The 22,043-nt window shown below is 43.0% G+C and overlaps 1 protein-coding gene across 2 annotated transcripts; it reads left to right on the top strand.

Moving 5' to 3' along the window:
- The first annotated feature begins 12,394 nt into the window (after window positions 1-12,394).
- pprc1 (PPARG related coactivator 1) lies at window positions 12,395-22,035 on the top strand. Of its 2 annotated transcripts, none has more exons than XM_080869100.1 (14): window positions 12,395-12,553; window positions 14,482-14,568; window positions 14,705-14,854; window positions 15,033-15,107; window positions 15,195-17,268; window positions 18,206-18,259; window positions 19,047-19,107; window positions 19,363-19,430; window positions 19,545-20,262; window positions 20,353-20,541; window positions 20,645-20,723; window positions 20,802-20,923; window positions 21,241-21,392; window positions 21,501-22,035. In XM_080869100.1, the coding sequence occupies exons 1-14, from the start codon at window positions 12,473-12,475 to the stop codon at window positions 21,599-21,601; spliced, it is 4,011 nt and encodes a 1,336-aa protein (XP_080725226.1). In that variant the 5' UTR covers window positions 12,395-12,472; the 3' UTR covers window positions 21,602-22,035. The 2 variants fall into 2 exon arrangements, with proteins under 2 accessions (XP_080725226.1, XP_080725225.1); XM_080869099.1 differs by having other exon boundaries at window positions 19,360-19,430.
- Window positions 22,036-22,043: the final 8 nt, after the last annotated feature.

Below are 22,043 nucleotides of genomic sequence, written 5' to 3'. Positions count from 1 at the left end.
AAAAAAATTTATCTCATGCTTCAAAGTAGAATGAATTTACTGTCCTGGAGTTTACAGTAATATTTGATTTTGGCCATAACAACAAATTTGTACATGCTCCGCTGTAGTTGTATATTAAATTCTATTATCAACAATATACATATGCACAAAATCCATTAGTGTGGATTTCATGGCAATATGCATTACCACATGCATTACTCTGAACTGAATCCTCTTTAATCTGTATTCGGTAAGAGTCACATTTAGCACATAGTCACCTGGCAGGCAGTGATAACATTAAAGGCACCATAGCGCAGGAACTAAGTCCTATTTTGGTCTCAGAAAAGGAGGTTTTGAACGGCACAGGTATTCGTGTACAAACACCGATATATCGTCTTTTTTTTATATCTATCTATCTATCTATACACACGCACACGCACACACAGAGAGAGAGTTGGGCCGACTTGCATTCAGTCTGCTTTGTCTTGCTCGACTTCTGTGCTTTGTTTCATTGTTGCAAAAAAAGGTTTTTCCATTTTTATTTATTCATTGGTTATTTAAACTCTGGCTTGCTTAGGCAAATAATATACTAGGAAAAACTGATATTGATAAACAAAGTAGGTCATCACACACTAGCCACATGTAATTATGCCTCGAAAACATTTTCCAGGCCCTTCAAATGCATTACGACTTTGACCAAGCGTGTGACAAAAGAGCTTTTAGCAGCACTGAGGAAATCTGAAGAAAGCTGGTGAAGAAGAGGATGTTCCAATTCCTGTTGCTGCTTTTTTAGACACCGCAGTGGAAGTATAAGCCTGTCTGGGAAACTGTTGTGACACCTGACTGGAAGTGATAGCAACAAGGCAGGAGACTGTCCTAACACAGGCGTCACCCAGAGGATGCTGCTGTGGTTTACCGAGAGGAAGTTAACAGTGTGTGTTCAAGACATGGCAAAGGATAACGACAGAGAGAAAAACCTCATGTCTGTGTGAAGGTCTGTGTCGTGAACAGTAGCAACAACACAGATCTCGGACCTGCAGCCAGACTGAATTAACAAATTCCTTGGAAAGAGTTAAAATTTTAGGTTTTAAAATGAATTTCACAGTCTCCCTGCTGAAATGAAATTCGTGGGGGTGGTAAGTTCTCCAGATAAAATTTTAGCTGTTTAAACTTAAGAACTAAGACAGACTACGATATTATTTAGAGACTAAGCATGGAAATCCCCAAAAGGGTATAAAGACACAGCATTTAATTGTAATGAAATATGTAAACTTAAAGCGATGCACAACATCACTTACTCTCTTACCCAAAATTAGAAGCAGAAGAAACAACTTACAGCAAAACTCCCTTCAATAATGTCAGTGTTTCAATATTAGTCTTGATTTGCATAAAACTGATCAAATATAAGGCTTGCCATTCAGCACTCTAACCCATCTTGACACCAACTTTACTTTGCACAGGTTGAATAATTCATGATACATTTAATAAAAAGGGGGAGAAAAAACAAATCTGGTTGGATTAATAAACCATTCCTGGTGTTGAGTCCACATAGGCGGCACAAAGATATAGTTTTCAGCTCTCCTTATACTTTGTTTTTACAGCAGTCTGCTGTCGTCTTCACTAGCTTGTACATGTTTTACAATTACAGGTGTGCTTCAATAGAAAAATAATTTCCTCCCCATTTCGATGTCTCCCTATCCTCCCCCTGTTTTCAGCTGGGTGGCACATGCCAGCTTTCTCTTGCCATCCTGTCAGCCTGCAGCAGATGTGACATCACTACAGCTCATCTCCACTCTGCCTGCCCCCCCCAACAAAAAAAAAAAATTCTCCGACTCCCCCAGCATCTCTGTCTGTCTCCCACGCATTCCTTCTTTCTCTCTGCCTCTGCACACACAGCCATTTTGATCTAGCAAACAAGATCTGAGAGCCTCAGTAGAATAGAGAGAGGCGGGGAAAGGAGAAGAAGCAAGAGAATTGAGGAGAAAAAGAAAGCGAGGCAGGCTTTTCAGTTCAGTGAGATAAAGCTGAAGGAGTCACGTTGTTGTGTAACAGTAATCACACAAAAAAAAAATCCTAGCTGTTTGGCTGCCATCTTGGCTCTGCTTTAAGTCACTTTTCTTCAATCAGGAACCACGTGACTTTCTGCATGAGGTAACGCCACTTTTACTGCAAAAGGCAGTAGGCGAGGGATGAAGGAGTGACTGAAAGGGAGAGGAAGAGAGGGTGAAAGAGGGAAAGGAAGAGGGGTGAGAGAGTGAGATGAGGAAGGCAGAAATGGGAGGGAGGGGTTAGAGTGGGATGGGTGAGAGACGGAGAGAGTGGTGAGCAAAGGGGAGCGCATGCTTGAGTGGGTGCATGCGAGAATGGGGGGGGGGGTATCTTCAGCTCACAAGCAATCTATTTTTACCATTTAGCCTGAACAAAGGATGTGATTGGCTCCACTGTGTTAGGACGAATCTCCTTCACGCAAGGAACAAAGCCTTAAAAAGGTTAATTCACAGCAAAGTCACAACAACAGCAGGATGTCACAGGGTTGTCACCGAGCTAGACAGCCATGAGAATGCCGTTCTTTATTCTGGCTTATAAACAGCAAGTATGCCTAGTGAAAAAACAAAACACATCTGTGCAATTCTGACCGAATAAATGTGAAAATGATGTTAGAACTATAGACAACTTGTTTTTACAATGTAGATTCATGCAGGAATGATGGGGAAGATCTCCCATTCAGGAACATACAAGAATGTAAACAAACCAGCCTTCAAATATAATGATTTACAGCATGCAGACACAGGGAGGGAGACAGAGAGAGAGAGAGAGAGAGAGAGAGAGAGAGAAACAGCAAACCAGCTTGGATCAACATGACTCTGGTTATTTGTGAGACCTACCAGCCTAAACTTGTCCTAGCAGGCTCCTCGTGATGGTGCACAAACGAGCGAGTGTACTTGCATCCTGCACTGCAAATTTTTCCAAGCATGCATGTGTAAGCCTATGTAAGTCTGTGACTGTTTAAGCGGTGGTACACGGCATGCACATGGCAGATCACTCTGGTGGACCGTGTTCTCCGTACATCCTTCAAAAACATGTGGATGTCATTAAAAGTTTCTGCTCCACAGTACGGTCTGTTAACAGGGGGGAACGAAGGAGGCAGAGTCACTGAAATGCTACAGGAGGGAGAAAAGAACCTAGATAGTACAGAAACAAAAACATCTGAGAGAAGGACATCAAGCAGAGGCCCTAATATTACTCCATTTGATAGCTGATTGCCCATGAATCAGAGCAGCCCCATTAAAATGATACTGACACCCTAATTCAATCTGCCCTCTCCAAAATCCCCCGAGCAGATGCTACGATTCAATTTCTATCTGATATCTTTTCCAATGTGATGCACAGAGCCCGTCCCCTGGCACCGTGAGGCTTTTCACTGTGTGCAAGGCAACCATCTCTGTAGCCTGCCTGCTCTCAGTGGGATACTTTTAAAGAGAAATTGCTCCAAAGTCAAAAAAAGGGGGATCAAACACACCATGAAGAGAACAGATTAGAAGATGTACTTGATAAAAACTGCCAAAACATTTTGCTTGCCAGAGACTGACATGTGCAGACAGACTCCGACTGTACTAGATGCTCTTCCTCTTGCTCTGATAGAGTAGCACAAGAGCCAACTGTAGATCCTGAATATCAATAACACTCAATTCTGTGGTTATAATCCATACTTTAGCTAACCGTTAAAGCTTAAGAGTGCAAGTCTTATTTTCTGAAAGACATGCAGGAATGCAAAATGCAAAGTCACAATGACAAAGAGCTGTGCAATAGCCCAAATGTAGCTTAACTCTAGGCAAGTTGGTTAAGTCTTAAGTACCCTCATTAATAGTTTAAATCCATCAAGGGAGCTTTAAACCATTTTGAAGCAAGTAAATTAAAGTACTTTTGCCTCATTCAGTTCTGACCCCCGGGACAAATCTAAAATGTATGTGACACTAAGCAGTGAGTTCCAACAACTCTTCTAGATGTACAAGAGCCCTAATATCCGTTAAGCAAAACTACAGTGGCCAGATGAAGCTGAGAAATGGAGTACTTATTGATATCTCAGTCTCTGTATGTGGTAAAACTCAAAGAGCCATTGATCAACCGCACAGCAGGCTAGCGTGACTGAGAGGCTCTGCTGAACAACTCAATCCTAAAGTGTGGTAGCCTCAGTCTATAACCTTGTTTTAGGACATGTGCTGCGAGTGAAGCATGGATTCACCGCCACACTGCATGCCCACACAAACTCACACTCGCATAGCTTGACGTTGGCCCTAGGGGGGTTTGCAGCACTTTTACATAAGTCATCTTTTTGACAGCACCACTGAGCACAGAGACGGAGGAGGAAAGAGGGAGATCAGAGACAGGAAGAGATAAAGAAGAGAGAGTAGGCACTCACCGGGACATGCACAACCTCCAACAGACATCTTCTCACATGTTGGGTTCTTCTCTAAACGAAACAGCTGCACTCAGTCCACACGCTGCTCGCATGGGCCAACTCTGAGGAAAACAACACAGACAGAGGGGTGGAGAGATAAGAGGGAGTGGTACAAAGCAGGGCATGTACACCACAACTACACTCCTCTCTCTCTCCGTCAGAGGCAGGAAGTTGGCACTGGTGCTCTAGCTGCATCATTAATAGGCATATTGCAACACAAGTGGGAGGGAAAATAGAGAAAGGAGTGAAATAGGAAGAAAAGAGTGTGTGAGACTGGAGTAAGTAATATGGACTGGAGCAAGGGAGCGTGTGTGAAATGGAGAATGCAGGAGGGAGGCAATTAGAGCAAAGGAGAGGAAAAAGAGAAACTGCACAAGGTGTGTGTGTGTGCGCGTGCGTGTCAGTGATGCATCGTCTATTTTTGCCCGGTGCTGCTGTGGGAGATAAACATACTCAGTAGGAGCCCAGAGGCAGAGGGTCATTACCGCCAAACAAACATGCATGCACAAACACACTCTCACACACACACCGTGCCTCATGTATGACAGATTTTCATCTCTCTTTCCGTCTCCCTCTCCTTCCTTTTGTTTTTCTGCTGCAGAGAAAACGCGGGTGTTAATCACTACAGACAGTATCGATTAAAAATGCAAAGCCCACCTGGAGCGCAGGGACACCGGAGACCCATGGGAGGCAGGAGGCGCGTGCGTGCGCAAATGCGCACAAGCCCACAGCCAAGAGCTGAGTGTAAACAGTCTGACTCCATTGCAAACGTCTGTTCAGCAAACCCTACTTCTTTTTCCTTTTTTTTGGCTTTTTAATCTTACTGAACTGTCAGTTTAATCTCCTCACTCTGTTGATATTACTTTGACCTTTCTGCAGCTTGATGTGATTGTGATTCATTTCCTCTCCCTCCTCCATTTCACTGGTTTCCTTTTCCTTTCATCCCACAACTTCTCTTGGCCCAAGCGTGCCTGCTCTCTGAGCCAATAATCTCATAATCTCACACATCACTACACAAACACACAAGCACATAACCGACTCTCATAATTTAGATGTCTTTGTTGCTCATCTACTTCATCCTGTCAAATGGGTGAAAGTCTATGCGGTGAATTATCACCAAATTATTGAGACTAAACGGGAAACGGTGAAAAGGTTTAAAGATGATAGGAAATGAGCCTGGGTCATAACTGCGTCAGTAAATATCGGGCAGAATACTTTTTTTTTTTTTAAACAAAGATGCATGTGTCCCAGAGGCCATTTCTGCATTACCAGTCAGAATTTGGAAAACCATGGAAAAAGTTTGCACTGTTTTTTTTTTAATGCAGCATAATGAGTTAGGGTGCACACAAAGTAACGCAGAAGAGTCAAAAAATAGATAGCAGTTAGCTCAAAAGTAATGGATCAGTGGTTGATCGCTACAAAAGGCACAAGTAAAAAGTTTAGTAAACAGCTAAAGTAGAAGATAAATGGCTAAAATAGAAGCCAGTAGAATAGTGTATGTCATGCAGTCCAGGTTACAGGTTAGCTGGCAATTTTACAGCATTTTCTTTTTTTTAAACAGTGCTGCCTAGTTTGGGTTGAAATTTAGTTTAAAAATATGACATATGTGTGGACTATGTGAAAAACTTGGGGGGGGGGGGGGGGGGGGGGGGTTGTTGATAGTGGGCTACATAACCACTGGTCTATGATATCCGTGTTGTCCCTGCATTAACAAAGGACTCCCAAGTGAGTTGAAGCCTCGTTTAACAAACCTCTGTTTTCCATTTTCTGTCACTCACAACCAATATGCCAACACAAGACAAACAACTGTCTCCACAGAAATGAAAGCTGACGGGCACATTCCCAACACAGCAGCTCACTGGCAGACGCATCACAGTTAAATGTCATACACAGTGTCAGACAGACACTGCTCTTAGGACCAAGACACAATGAACAACCCTGCGGGCGTCCTCGTTTCCCTTTACTTGTCTTCTCCCCTCCTCTTTTCATTTGCCCTTCTCACACACAGACTTTTTTTGGCGTCTTTTGTTTCAACGGTGTTTGTCTTTCGGAGTCATCTCATCTCAATCTGCCGTTTCGTCACAGTTCAGTGTTTTTGTGCACCTCGATGGTCGCGATCAGTGGGTTTGACATCAAGACAACATCCTGCTACTTGTGAACTCTGAGCAACACAAGATATGAGAGAACAACAGAGACATCCCCAATAATGCAAGAAAAACAAACAGAAATAAAGAGCGTGAGGGAAGAAAGAGCAGGGAGGGTGTGCGAATGGGATTTTTGGAAATGGCTCCTGTTTCCAGGAGTGATAATGCTTTGAAGCCGAGCGCTTCAGCACTAACTGCACTGTTGTTCATCCTCTTTCTCACTCTCCTCTCTGCCTCTCACTCTCCCTGCTTGTGCAGATGCAGAGATTCCCGCTCTGTCAACACATTGCACAAAAAAGCTCTCTGAGAATAATGAAGTTCCCCCCTCTGTTCGCCTCCTTCTCTCCACTGTGGGAGCACGCAGCAGCAGCAGTTCCATAACACTATGTGACAGACAGCAAAGTGCCTGCACACAGACATGCTGCCAGCTTGGCTTACTGAGGCATGCGTCTCATCCTAGTGTGTTGTCTTTACACAGTGTAAAAACACTCCACAGAGCACCTTGATTCTTCATAAATATCTATTAAAATGTTTGAAAGGCTCTTGGTGCCACCATCGCCTTCCTCTCACTCTTTTGTCTTCCAGGTGTTCTACCCCCCCGCTTTTCTTTTCTCCACTGTCTCTCTCACTCTCTCATTTACAGACAAACACTCTTAAATGTCCTCCATATCTGTGCTTACCTTTGTCTTCCTCTTTCTCCTCTTACCACACTCGCGCGAAAAAGTCCGCTCAGGCCAGCCACGCAGAGGAAACCAAGCTGGGCCAGCAGAGAGAGAGTGAGGGAGGAAGAATGTGATGAGCAGATGCAGATAGGAGACACAAATGGGTTGGGGGGTGGGGGGGTGGGGGTCTAGTAGTGTGCAAATTGGATGATGAGAAGGAAGGAAGGAGGGAGGGAAGGAAGGAAGGAAGGAGGCGGGAGACGGTGGAAGAGGGGAAATGAGAGGAGGGAGGGGGTGATGGTGGTGGTGGTGGTGGGGGGCTCTCAGCTGCACTGGTATGAATATGACGCAGAGGCAGCAGCCAGAGCCACTTCTCTCCTCTCCTTTCGAGCCCCATCCCTCCATACCCACCGACAGACAGGAGAGAGGGGAGAGAGAGGGCACTGTATCCATGGCAACGGCAGAGCAGCGGTAGGTAGCAGTTAGGGAGTGTGCTGGGGCACAGTGGTGTTCCTTTCTTTCCCTGTCTCTCCAACACACAGACAAGCTCATAAGTCCTACAGCTCCCACAGATGTACAGTATACAGCCGCTGATACGCTGAAGGAAAACACAGAGGAAACGTGGGCAGCACTGACTCATTTGGACATGACAGATAATGAGAAGCAGACTGTTTGGGTCTGTTGTGTCTCAGGAAACTTGGAAAACTGGGGCCAGAGAAGGTTTATTATACTCTAAATGCAGGGGGGCGGGGACAACTGTCAGCATCAAGTAATGAAATTGTTGTCTTTTGTGTCAAGACATGGATAATATGAAACACTGCAAGTGCAATGAGGCCAGTGCTTTGCAGTGATGCCAACAAGTGAAGCTGATGACAATCAGCAAAATAAACAGATTCCCTGGCGTTCAAGTTGAAAGACAAACATGTGGCAAGCAGAGACATTACTGTAGGAACAAATATGCAACACTTCTTTCCAGACATTGTTTTTTCTGTCTATACCTACATCTATTTAGCATATAATTTTATGTAGGAAAAAAACAGTCTAAATTTTAATATCCATCACCCAGACATATGTGGACAAGAAAAGCAAGAGGATGAACTGCAACCTTTTCAAACACTAAAAAAAAGCAGTAGGCCTACTTCAAACTACTACTAGAACTATCAGAGACTGCATACCTTAACCAAGGCTGAAAATTCCCTCCACATCATGCACAAACATATTTGTTCGGTGTGTTTTCTCAGGAACATCAAAACCCAATTTCAAATTGATATCCAGGTTTTCCCCTCAGCTGTAAAAGGCTGATGGAGTATCGTCGTCACCCTGCCGGGCAGGCCAGCAGACAATATTGACACCAAGGTTTGCGGATGCGAAACTCAAAAAAGGAGACGGTGTAGGAGTTTCAAACTGATACCTGGTCAGGGTAAGAGGTCAAGTTTTCTGAAAATCTTGTGAATGTAGCAAAGACAGAGGGGGAGCACTGGTGGTTGTCAGCTTTTTTTTTTTTTTTGTTTTAGAGGGATCAGTGTTTCATTAACATGCCATCTGAAACACAAATAAAATACAACTTTAGTAATATTTGTCCAATCTTTACAGTTGCATGACATCGGACATACAGGTTTAAGGTTTCACACTCCAGCATCATTCATATATTGAGTTCATTTGCAGCCACTGCCATTACAGAGCTAAGTTAGTTAGGGTAACTGGTTTCATTACAATTTAACACACTACAATGTATTCTAACTGATGTGCGCACACATTTGATTTATAGAAGGCACTTTTTTTAATTACCTGTGTGAGTGTCCAGCCTCCTGCTCCAGTCCCTCCTAGTTTTAGCAGAACAAGATTGAGGGTGGAGCTAGTTGTAATGTAAAGGCAAATCATTATGGACTGAACCATCTGCTGTCACAGTCTGGGGCTGACAGGATTTATTTTAATTAATTTTAGTCATTTGGTCTGTATTTTCCCCCTTTGCATTTAAAATGGTTTAATTTGCTAGTATATAGGTTGAGTTTGTTAGCACGGTAAAATAATTTTTCTTGTTTTGGGTTTTTGAGGTTGTATCTCTGTCTGTATGTCCTTTAGCTGAGTGGTCTCTTACAAGGGGAAACAAATCATGATTCAGTATATGTGAATTCAAGTTTGGTTTAACACTGAAAAACAGAACCCATGGCATGAAGTCAACACGGTAACCTAAATGACTCTCAAACATTTCTAAAATGAACATTATTTCCAGTTGAGTTTCCAAGCAAATATAAAAAGATCTTAATATATATGGGTTTTTTCAAACAGTTCAGTTGGCAGTGGCTAAAATGCAGTTTCTTGCTTCTTTCCCATCTGGCGCCCACAGTTTTAGCCTATAATTACTTTCAGTGACCGTGGAAACAAGGAAGTAGGGAGAGCTTTCCAGGACTTGAGGGCACTTATGTTGCTGTTTTAATGTGAACATTTTTTTTTACATGGACACAAATATCAAATATGCTAACCACAGCCACTGCAAAAGAACAACAATCTTTCCCTAAATAGACTCATCTACCACTTTGTTAGGTACATCTTGCCAGGTTGGATCACCTTTACTCATTTTTCACAGCATAGATTTACAAGGTGCTGCTGATAGCATCACACAGTTGGATGTTAAAGAAAGTAATTTGAGCTTTAATTTGGCACATTATCCTCCTGGGGGTAGCCATAAGATAATTGGGTACATATAAACAGTTGAACATGGTCAGCGTCAATGCTAAGGTACTCCGCAGCTTTTTAAGGATGGTCAAGTGGTAGTAAGGTGACCAGGATGGATCCATGCTTTCATGCTGTTTATGCCAAATTCTGACCCTACCATCCAAATGCTGCAGTAGAAACTGAGACTCATCAGACCAGACAACATTTTCCAGTCTTCTATTGTCCAGCTTTGGTAAGCTCCTGAAAACTCTTGCGTCAGTCTCCTGATCTTTAAGCAGCACCTTGTTTCTGCTTAAATCACCTTACTTCCCATTCTGATGCTCGATTTGAACTTCAGCAGGTCATCTTAGTCATGTCTACGTGGCTAAATGCATTGCACTGCTGACACGTCATTGACTAAATAACCTAATAAAGCGGCAGGTAATTTACATCTATGTTTTATCGACATAGCACGTAACATATTGGGTCAAGTGATGGGGACAATCACTCAAATCACACAACTGATGAAGATTTTACAGTAAAGTCACGGGCTATTGTCAGACTCTGTTTTCTGATTTTGAGTTATGGTTTTTGTAACGCACTCTTTAGAATAATCCACGTACAAAATCAAGTTTGCGCAAAAGATTACCACTGCGACAACCTCGCTCAGACTAACCAAACACCACACTGCAGAGACATAGTGCTTCCCCTCAGAGCTTTGGTGACATGAGTAAAAGACGATGGTGGAAATCTTTTGTCATGCGAAGTAATAAATGAAAGGCACAAGAAGATAGGCAAAACAGAGGGAGAGATTAAACTGGGTCAAATACAAAAGTGGGGGTGATGTGTTTCTCATTAGGATTCCTATTGTATTGGCAAGGAAAAGCCATAGGCAATTCCCTGTGTCTCAAAGGTAGAAATGGATTAAAGGTGAGCCCAACCACAAGCACACATGTGCACACTCTGTGGTCTTCCATTGTGGTTTGCTACTCTGTTTGTCTGTATTTCAGATGCATTCTCTTCTGTGATAAATAAAACTGCTACATCTTCAAACTCTCATTGGTAAAATGTTTAAGTCTTCCATTTTGAGAGGCGTCCTTATTGTGGCTGACCTGTTCAGTCCAAAACTAATGTGGTTACTTTGAGAAAGCATTCTTACCAACAGCACGCTAAAAGACATCACACAAATAGTTTGGGACACGTGGGGTGAAGGATGAGGCCTCGCTTAATCAAGCTTGTCCTGGTGCATCCCGTCGTTGCTCAGTTGAATCGAGATCTTAGGAATTTGCAGGTTAGGTCAATGCCTCTGTCTTCCTCCTCGGGTCATTTCTCAATCAGGTGTTTCTCATTTTTCTAATGCTCCATACTGTGTAAACACGACAGACAAGCAAAGTCAGAACTAGGAATAGTCACAATAAAATAAAATAGAATATGAAAACATGGTTAATAGCAATGTAAACCATGTTAAAAACCTGATTTTAAAAAAAACATAGCAAAAAAGATCATTAAAAACAGGCAATGAAAGAATAATAAGCTATTATTTCAACAAAAGGCCAGGTTGAACTGCAATGTTTTCCGCTACTCAATATGACCAACCCAGATTGGGTTAGTCATTTTGGGCAGTTATTTTGAAGGATAATCTGTATTAACTTCATTCTTATGGCCATTGGAACATAAATTCTAGAGCACGACTGATATATTGGCCAATAATAGTTTTCTGCCAATATACCACCGTCTTTGGCCTATAAATCAAAATTTTAAAAGTAAAGGAGAGACAGGAAAATTGCCCTTCAACTATATTATCAATGTTGTTTCACAGTGTGTCCACCAGAGGGCACAAACAACAACCAGGTCATCCAAAGTAATTCACAAATACATTACCACCACATCTTAGTACAGGCTTGTAAATAACCATACATAACAAATGTTTAGGGAAATCTGTTTATGTTTCTTCTGTCAGAAAGAAAAAAATATAGGCCAATATATGATATTTAAATTATACTAGATATTGGCATTGGTATCGGTCTCAAAACTCATATTGTTTAGGCTGTAATTAAAAACTGCACATAGAGAATCAACAGTGCATCAGTAAGTCAGCATTTTAGGTTAGTATCTCAAAATTTCAATTAAATATTTCAAAAAATGTAAAAATACACAGTAAGTAAGCTGAAATTTTGAGATAATAACCTGATAATAACCTGATATTCTTCACTGGCAAAAACAAGGCCGATTAAAACCTGCCTGAAAAAAGAAAAACAGTTTGGCATTGTTATTTCGTCGTTGTCTTTGACGCATAAGTACCAAATCTCTCTTGTAGCAAATAGAGACATTGTAGCACTTTGGACTACATCAGCAACTGACTATTGACTATTCATTCATGAGGCTGAAAACGTGGGTAGCGAGCTAGTTTGGAACTACAGGAACTACAAAGAAACGTGGCCGCTCAACCCCTGACCCCCTCTGCGTCATTTTGCCGGGAATGCTGCACCACGTGTCTCCAGCCGGTCTGCGTGCACCTCTGATTCATTACTTTTCATTCTGAAACGAGTCTGGGCAGGGAGTAGACCTCCAAGATGGCGGCGCGGTGGGGAACAGGCGAGGAGACTTTAACAGCGTGCAATATGGACTTTTTCCCTTTGGATACACTAGACGAGGTAACGAAAATGTTTTATTCTTTATTTCCTAGCATCTGGGTCCACTGTTAGTAGTGTTTGGGTGACTTTTGGGGGGCAGAGTGCTCATCTGTACGGGATGTACTGTGCACGAGAAAGTGACACGTGGATGCAACTGTAGCATAACAACTATAACTCACTGAAAAGGCGCATCTTATTTAGTGATTGTTGCAGCTTTATGACTCCGTGGTCTCATGTTTTGATAAATAATGCTCGCTGGTTAAATTTTCTTGTATTCATGGACGTTTGGTAACGCTAGCTGGTGAGTCAGTGTAGCTTGGCTGGCCGGCTGGCTAAGTGAACGAGGCAGGTTTTCTCTGACATAAAGCCAACAAGCGGTTAAATATCATCGTGACAGTTGTGCAGTGTTATCAGTAGTTGGCCTGATATTGCCTCCAGTTGTGTAGATGATATCAATATTACGCTTTTAATCTCATTTGCTGCACTTTTTACCCGATAGTCTTGCTCTTCATCCACAGATACACACGTGGCAATAAAAATCGCATTAACCCTGCCCGATTATTTTACAGTCCTTCAACTTAATACAATATAGTGTGTATATAATAACCACTGAAATAAGTGTTTTGTAAACAGAGTTATTTGCTCGACAGTTGATCTGATGCTTTATTAATTTAGCTGTGTAGTTTACATGCTTTGCCCTATCATTCTGCAGTAAAGTGTCAACAGCTCAGGGATGATGATGATGATGCTGTTTTATATCTAACATTGTACGTACTCATACTCACACTGGCACTGCTGTTATATGCAAGTTTTCATTCAAACTTAACTCTGTGTACACATGTGGTTCAGTGGGGGATCACATGTTGGATTCCCCCACACATGCGCACGAGAGACAGTCAAATTAAAGCTCACAAGCCGTTCCCTCGGAGTCCGCGAACTGTAGTTTTGTTAACACGTTGACGTGTTAATTTGTGCATTAAAGTGAAGATTTTTGCTTTTTAGTCGCATGAATTTAAGCCAGCAGTGGAAGAAGAGCTGAAGGCCCTGCTTCTGGTTTGTTGTAGTGCAACACGTGGGTTTGGGTGGCCTGTCGTTGGACGGGGTGAGGCGAAGATCAAACATGTCTGCACGCTGTGTGCATGTGTAGATAGAAACACGTGGGGCTCTGTTAGACCACTGCATGGCGACATTAAGTTAATTTTGTCGGTTATGTTTCCAGTGATAGGAGGGCCCGTTTGTAGAAGTTATTGCCATGTTTATGGTTCTGGAAGATTACCCGAAGATTAGTTTTACGCCAAGTCAGCCAACATTATATCAAAGCGCATGCTAATACGTTTTACACTGGTCAAACTGGTCTTGGTATTCACAGAACATGCTACTAGTATGTGCATAATTTAAGTAATGATTCAGGATTTTTTCTTTTCTTTTTTTTTTTTTAATTCATCCATCCATCCATCCATCCATGGATGGATGGATACATACATTTATATTAATTGTAAAGCAGATCCAGTTGTGTTTATGTACAGAATAGCCTCTGCTATTTTGTTTTTCCTCCTCCTGCAAGTTGGAATTAAAAACATGTGCCCTCCTTTGCCCGCTGAGGTTTCCTTTTCAGGCTCTTGTTTATAAATGCCTCACTTGAGCCACGGCCATGAAAATGAATGAATGAGATTTGTTGACCTGTTTCTCTGTTTACCTTTTGTGCACACTGTTCTTTATGTGGTTTTTTGAAATGACACAAGTCCACTCGTGATGGTGAGGCAGCCCAGTGGTCCATTAGTGACACTGCAATGGTGCCTCGCCTTGAAAGGTTTGGAGGAATGTGGAAGTTCTTTTTTTCACTTGTGCATTTATGGGTTTGTTTCTTTCTTTCTTTTTAAAGCAACAGTTAGTTATTGATTTGACTGCTTATTTCAGATTTGACATTTGTTTGCTCTCCCCCTCTTTAGACTGATGAGCTGAGCTCCGGAGAAACTCTGGAGGCCCTTCAAAGCTGCTTAAACCTGTCCTTCTTTGAGGACACACCGACAATAGAGGCAAGACTAACTTCACATTGTGTAGTATTACGTTTTCATCAACTTCAAGGAGTTATACAGTATTGTAAGCTCTGTATATTACACTACCTAATGTCCCAGACTCTGACCTAATTGTTTGTTTTGATCCTTTATATAGTCCAAAGTCCTAGATGATGACAACGAAGCCACGCTGCTAACAGCCTTGACGGAGATTCTTGACAATGTAGAAGATGAGAACCTGTCTCCGTTTGACATACTGCCTGACTCAGACCTGCTGTCAGGTCAAAGGGGCAGGGAACAGTCTCCGGTTAGTGCCCAGCAGTTGTACATGTGTCTGAAATTATCTCTGCTCTCAACATTCCCCAATCTGATCTTTGAGCACAGGACAGAGTGGAACGCTCTGCTAATCTCTGTTATTCTGAACATACCTGTTTGCTAGTTTGTTAAAGTTAACATCAGTATTTTTTTTCTTGTTCACTCTCTAGCTCAGGAAATTACTGGGTTTATCACGTTCCCCTACAGAGAAAGACGCACCATCTAGGCCTTTATCAACTGGAAAGGTAGCGTCTTCCTATTTATAGTAATGTAAATAATCTTGTACTGTAGGCAGATTTTAACCAGATAGTTATGTTCCCATTTATACTCAGAGCCTCCCTAGGATACAGAAAAACTCTATGCAGAGGAGTGATGGGGAGGAAGAGGAAGACAGCTCCCTCACGCTGAGCCCAGTTGGGCTTGACTCATGTCCTGACGCTGACCTGTTAGACTGGGAGGCTCTGTCCTTCCTACATCCTCTTACCTTGGAACAGACAAATGAAGACGGTGTCTCGATTAGCCTGGGCGACCTGGTCAGGCATATCCAACCCTACTGCTTGTCGGTATGTGTGGAGAATGAGGCAGGGGAACAGATTATGCCGGAAGGAGGCATAGTGCTTGAGGTTGTGGACCGGGGGGAAAATGGAGAACCCATCCTGGCCATGACAGACATAAATCTACCAGTTAAAGAGCAGCTTTCAGAAAAAGAGCAGAAAGTTTCAGATGAAGCAGAAGACAGTTCAGAGCATATAGTTGTTGATGACGAAGACGATGTAACGGTCAACGAGGCACCCATGAAAATCACATCCCCAGAAATAACAGGAGTGTGTTTAGACGTAAAAGATGAGAAGACCGTTAAGAGCCAAATGGAAGAAATTAAAGAGAAAAGTCCATCCAGGAGGAAAAAGAAAAAGAAATGCAAGCAACAGTCTCATCCTTATCTTGTGGAAGGAAGAGTCCTTCGGAGTGGCACCATAAGAAATGCAGCACAGGAACTGCCCAAAGAGCCCAAAAGAAAATCTGTCAAAGAAGAAAAGAAACAAAAACTCCCAAAAGTTCCTGCTGCCTCAACCCAAGTTCCATCGCTGGTAAAACCTAAAGAAAAAGAGCTATGCCAAACTGAAACTCAACCTCAGACCTCCACTACAGCAGTAATCAGTGAAGTGACTGTGCAACAAACTAAAGTTAAATCTCTGTCCTCTAGACAGGACACAGTGCTGTTAAGTGCTAAACCTGGGAAGAGTGAAGACAGGTATACACCCACAACAATGAGTTCTCAGGATCCCAGTGAAGCTTCACAACAGCCAGTCCAAGCCCCCACTGAGCTCGTGAATGTATTAGCAGCTCCCCCTGTTTCCCTCTCTCCGGTGTCTTCAGAGATCCCGACAGCTGCTCCCATCTCTGTGACTCGCGAGGTGATGCTGAGTGGTAGTGAGGCTGTCCCTCCCGTGGCTCCGGCAGTCCCAGAGCCCAAACCCAAAGCACTTAGTTTAGAGGAGTATAGACGGCTTAGACAACAGAAAAGGCCTGCTCCAGTGGAAAAGCAACGCAACAATAGCACCAAGTGGCCTAGCCTCCCAGAGCTTCCCAAAGAGCTTCCCCCTATTCCCTGCCTGCCTGACCCAAGCCCCAAGGATCCTCGACGTCCCATCACCCAGCCGGCAAAAAAGGAGGTGGAGGAGGTCAAACCTGCGTGGCAACCAAGAGGACCATGTGCACCACCGACCCCCGAGGCACTGCTGGCTCCACCTGCCTACATGGTTGCCCCTTCCAGCAAGGTTTCACCTGCTACTTCAATTCCTAAACCCCAACAAACACCCGAACCGCCCAGTCTGCCTCAGAAAAATCCTGTTCTGGTCCCTAATGTAGTTAAAGATTCAGCCATGCCCCAAAACATCACTACTCAGCTTGCAGCACCTAATGTGCCTAAAAACTTTGGGGCTCCTAACACTCAGCTCGCATCTTCAGTAGATGGGAAATGTTCTCCTGCTCTTTCAGGAGGGATGGATGGAGTAGATGGAGTCCCCATCTCTCAGCCTGTATCTAAGTGTGAAGAGCTCACCAAGACCACTCTTAAAACCACTACAGATGAAATAAAACCCACTGCTGCTACTGGATCTCTTCCCAGTGTCCCCCAGAAGACCACTGTGGTTTCCCAGAAAGTGCCTGAGGTCACTGCTCTCACTTCCTTAAATATCACCATTGCGTCTGATAGCAAGTCCTCCAAATCCACAGCTGATGGTACCCAGCTGTGTTCCACTCCAGCTGCTAGTCTCTCGAACTCCCAGAGTCTAAAAACAAAACCAGTTGTTGCTGAAACTAAAGAAACACCCACAACACCAGTGGAAGCCCAAAGAGCAAAGAGTTCCACACAGGAGCTGATTGAAGCATTCACAAGTGAAATAGGTGAGCTTAAAGTTAAACTTGTGTTTTAAAAGCTTTAGTTTGTTTTTAGGAGTAGAAACATTCTCATACCTTCTCTTCTTTCCTTTTTTGTTTTTAAGTATTATCTTTCTTTGACAAGAGTAATTCACTGATATGCTATAAACTGTTGTCAGTGCCACAGCTTTGCTGACTTGAACTCACTGTGCTTAATCTGCTCCAGTGGCAGGCTGATGTGCAAGAATCCAATATTAGAAATTATAAATTGTCTACTGTTAGAAAGCAGGAAAATGCACAGTGTCACTTTAAAAATCGACCCATTTGTGCTCTTCAGGACTGTTACGTACAATAATCTGTTTCCTGGCTGTCACGTTTTCAGCTGAGCCTTTGTCCTGTGTCCAGTCTATTCTCTGTTCTGCTCAGTTTGAGTGTTACTGTGAAAAGAGCTTTTGTGTACTGCATTATAGTACATGTAATAGTTTAAGGGGGGCTTTTTTGCCCATTTAAAGTGCCATGTTTTTGGCCTCTGCTTAACTACAGCTCTAAATAATGCTTAAAGTAGGCTTCAGTTCAATCTTTCACACTCTGATTTTTAAAATGAGCAGTTTTAACTCCTGAATCGTCAAGGTCACTCTCCCTTTAAGCCAGCTTTCTTCTGATTGGCTGCTTCTTGTAAACAACAGCTTTGAACAGCAGGTGGGTGGAGCTTCTGTGCTCACACCCCAGGTGGAGATGGCCATATTAATGATGTCCACTATCAGTGAATTCATTCAGAGCCACGAGTAGAACAAAGTGTCTGAAGCCTGATCATTTGGGTTTACTTACACATGTTGACGTTATTAAACTGTTTGAGCATCCACTATTGCTGGCAGTATATCTATGAGAGAAAATAAAAAGCTCTGCAGTTTGCCTTTAAATGAGCATCATTCTGTTATAATCACATAATGACCTTTATTTACAGGTATTGAAGCTGCTGATCTGACCAGTTTACTGGAGCAGTTTGAGGAAACCCAAGGTAATTAATAATGCTTCAGTTTTCTCTGTATCCACTCCATCTCAGAGGTTTCGTTTGAACGTTTTGCACACTCGGATTTATTTTACTTCCTTGAATTATAATTAGATGGGTGTTTAGGCCAGTAGCTCCGTGTGTCACATAGTGAAGTACCAAGCTAAATGTGGTCAGAGGATCAGTTTTCCTGGTTTTGTAATGGTGCAATGTAGTATGCAAGCTTGCAGCCCCATCTTTGGTTAGCAGTAGTGGATTAGTGGGTAGGAGTTGTGATTGACTTCAGGAGATGTGTGCTTAACAGGGGTTCATGCATGAACTTTCCTTTAGTTTGCAAATCACATACAAGAACCGCCTTGTAGTTGGTCTGTTACTATGGTAAATGGGTGAATTCCAAGCTTGTGTTTCTAATCAAGCCGTTTGTTTAAATTCAAAGATAGTGGGGCATCTCTGTTTTTAACTGTAACATTCCCCTTTAAGAGAGATGGATGCTGCAGGGGCCAGAGAAGCTGCTCTGTGCACTTGTCTGCTCAGCTACTGGAATTCTGCCCCGTCTGCAAATCCATTTAACTCGAGCCCTTCTGTCTTTGTTTGGGCGGATGTACAAGGCCTGACTTATGTCAAGTGTTTGGGTTTGTTTTTGTTTTGTTTTGTTTTTTTAAATGCGCTTTATGTAGCTGCTGACTATTTTCAGTCCTATGGAAAATAAGCCCTGTACTAAAAACATTTCCACTGAGAGTTTTTAACCTCACTTTGTGCACCGATGCACTAACTTTTCTATTCCTTCCCCCTTCAGCCAAAGAGGAGCAATGTGTGTCGGAGGTCTCTGGTAGAGCAGCAGCTGTAGGAAACTCGAGGTGAGTTACCCTACAGCCCTGACGCTGCTCTGTGTGAGTGAGTAACTGTCTGTGAGAGTGAAAACCATTTGATTTGTGTGACAGATTGTGTATGTGAGGAGGTGGTCCAAGCCCACCTCATGCCAAGACCTACCGCAAATCCTGCCAGTGCCTGGCAGCACTAAGGGCCATCTCGGGTTGGGCTGAAGACCACCGAGGTTTGACCTACGCTGTTTACCGCTGATATACTAACATACGCCTGTGCTTGCTCAGCAGTGTCGAACTGGTTCCAGAGAAGTCTGTTGTGGAACGTGTAAAAGCTAGTGACATCTCAAGCACTGCAGGTAAATGAGCATTTTGACTTGATTAATTTAGAGATGTTTTGTCTGCTCAAATGCTTCATTTATGTCAGTGTATACAGAAGTCTGAAGTACTCATGATATTTCCCTCTGCTTCAGCTCTGACACCTCCAGCCACTCCTCCTCATCAAATGTGGAAACCCCTGGCAGCTGTGGCACTGCTTGGGAAGAGCAAAGCCTCCGAAGCCTCCAAGTCGAGCCCCTCCAAAGTTATCCAGATAGAAGCTCGGCCTCTGCCCTCAGTCAGGCCACGTAGCAAACCCACGCTCGCTGCTGCCACTGTAGCCCCCGATTTGGCGTGCATGGATCATGACTATTGCCTTCCCAACAAAGGCACTCCCACTGCAGAGCCAGGCAAGCGTTGGAATATTAAACAGCAGTCCTTTATCACCATTAAACCCATCAGGCAACATACTCCAACCACTACACAAACAACCCCAGCTGCCCTGGCATCATCTCTCCAATCTACCATAAATCAGGCGGTTTTAACCAAAACACAAGTTTGTCCAGTGAAGCCCCTGGAGCCCAAGGCAAATAGGTTGGACGAAAGCTCTGTTATGGAGACTCCAGATGCTTCTCCTACTCGGCCAGAGACTGAATTGAAGGAAAGGAGCCCGAGGAGAGGTCCGTTGGGAAGGTCATACCGTCGCCATGCTGCTTCTCGCACACCCAGCCCCAGATGTAGTTCTGAAGAGAGGCCCAGAGGTCGGTCTAGAAAAAGATCACATCATTCTCCCAGTCCAATGTCCAGCTGTTCAGAGTCAGACTCCGATTCTTCTAGATCTCGGTCTAGATCACACTCTCCAACAAAGAAAAGGTTTGTCCCAAAACATGTGTTTGATTCAGATGCATTAAACCTCTTCACTGATGTGTAATGATTTCCCTTTTCCTTCTTTTTGATTTTTAGGTATCGTCACCAGAGCAGTTCCAGCTCCTCGTCCCGTTCCTCCTATCAGCCTTCTGTGTCCCGCTCTCCTCCCAGAAGGAGAAGGTATTCCTATTCTTCTTCTCGTTCTGGCTCTTGGAGTCGCTCCAGGTCACGATCTCGGTCCCCTCAAAGACGGGATCAGTGGAGTAAAGGCAGACAATTGTACAGGTACAGTACTGTGACTTCTCTTGGTAGCTGTTTCATTTGTGCCCTACATATACTTTGAGAAACCTTGAAATGACGAGTAAAGGCTTCATCTTTTCTTCTTCAGTCCCTCATATCGGCCCAGCTATGGTCATGCTCCAAAGCCAAATGCGGAAGAGGTGAAGAGACGCAAGGAGAAAGCCATTGTAAGTTAATTATTCTAGGTATAATTAAGTGAAATGATTCCAGTAGTTATGATGTAAAACTGATGGACTCTCTTCCAGGAGGAGCGCCGCGTTGTTTACGTTGGTAAAATCCGGGGAACGATGACCCAAAAAGAACTAAAAGAGCGCTTCTCCTATTTTGGCGAGATCGAAGAATGTACCCTGCACTTTAGAGACCATGGGTAAGTAAGCTCCTCGTATTATACATGCAAACATCTTACATCACCACTTTTTCTTAGCATAGAGCTTTTGGGAAGGTTTTGTAAATGAGAAAGTTGCACTGTCTTTGAACCTTCTTGGTCTTGTCTATGACCTCTTAGGCCAAGCTACAGTGCTAAAGCAAATTCAGGCTTGTTCATAACTGGAGCTTCCTGGCATCACCACCAGGTGGCTCTTTTAAAAGCAAGTTACACCTTGAAGCTATGTGCGAGTCCTGTTGCTGCCCTCTCTGCTCAAACTAAAAATGAGGAGGAATTAAACTTTTGGTCATCTGCCACAGGGACAACTACGGCTTTGTGACTTATTACAACACCAGGGATGCTTTCACAGCGATTGAGAATGGAAGTAAACTGCGCAAGCCTGACGAGTTGCCGTTTGATCTCTGTTTCGGTGGAAGGAGACAGTTCTGCCAGAGCAACTATGCTGACTTAGGTATGCTTTTAAATTTCCAGATGCAAAAAAAGTTTCTGCATAACTCTTTGATTTTTTTTTTTTCCTCTTCTTATTTTTAATGCAATTCCGTCTCTATAATCATTTCAGATTCGAGTAGAGAGTACGAGCCAACGCCTGCAAAAGGCAAGTATCATGCACTAGACTTCGACACTTTACTGAGGCAGGCCCAGCAGAATCAGAAGAGGTAACGAGAGGCCTGCAGCAGGACGCAGCAGATATTTACCTCAGAGCTGACGATGGCTCCTCACCTGCAACACTGTTTACAGTTTAGCTGTTGCATTAGGGATTTGTTTTTTGTTCTTTTTGTAATGTTGTTTCTGCAAGCTAACACCTTCTATTGAAGTGAAGATTTATAATGAAAAAAGCAAAAGGAGGCAAAAAAATTGAATAATGGAATAAATACAACAATAATTTTTAAAGTTTATTTAAATGTACAATTGAACTTGAATTAAATGGAGAGGGAAATGTTTTTAAAAGGGTGGAATAAGTAGAATGGCGCTCCCTAATTATTGGGAGGAGGATGTATTACATTGTAATGTATTACAGACCTCAATAAAAAAGAAAAATAGTTTTCTTTTTTTTTTCTCTCACTGTTTTTAATTAAATTTGAATTTATAATTTTTCTGTGAT

The sequence above is a fragment of the Rhamphochromis sp. 'chilingali' genome (genome assembly GCF_963969265.1).
Source record: "Rhamphochromis sp. 'chilingali' genome assembly, chromosome: 20".
In the NCBI taxonomy this organism is placed as follows: domain Eukaryota; kingdom Metazoa; phylum Chordata; class Actinopteri; order Cichliformes; family Cichlidae; genus Rhamphochromis; species Rhamphochromis sp. 'chilingali'.
This window is presented reverse-complemented; position numbering and strand designations above follow the sequence as displayed.

Excerpts from the sequence above, each read along its gene's own strand:
- pprc1 (XM_080869099.1), top strand. The coding sequence starts at position 12,473 with ATGGCGGCGCGGTGGGGAACAGGCGAGGAGACTTTAACAGCGTGCAAT. Across the intron at positions 14,569-14,704 it reads AGGACACACCGACAATAGAG|TCCAAAGTCCTAGATGATGA; the intron begins GCAAGACTAACT and ends TCCTTTATATAG. Across the intron at positions 19,108-19,359 it reads GCAGCTGTAGGAAACTCGAG|CAGTGTCGAACTGGTTCCAG; the intron begins GTGAGTTACCCT and ends GTGCTTGCTCAG.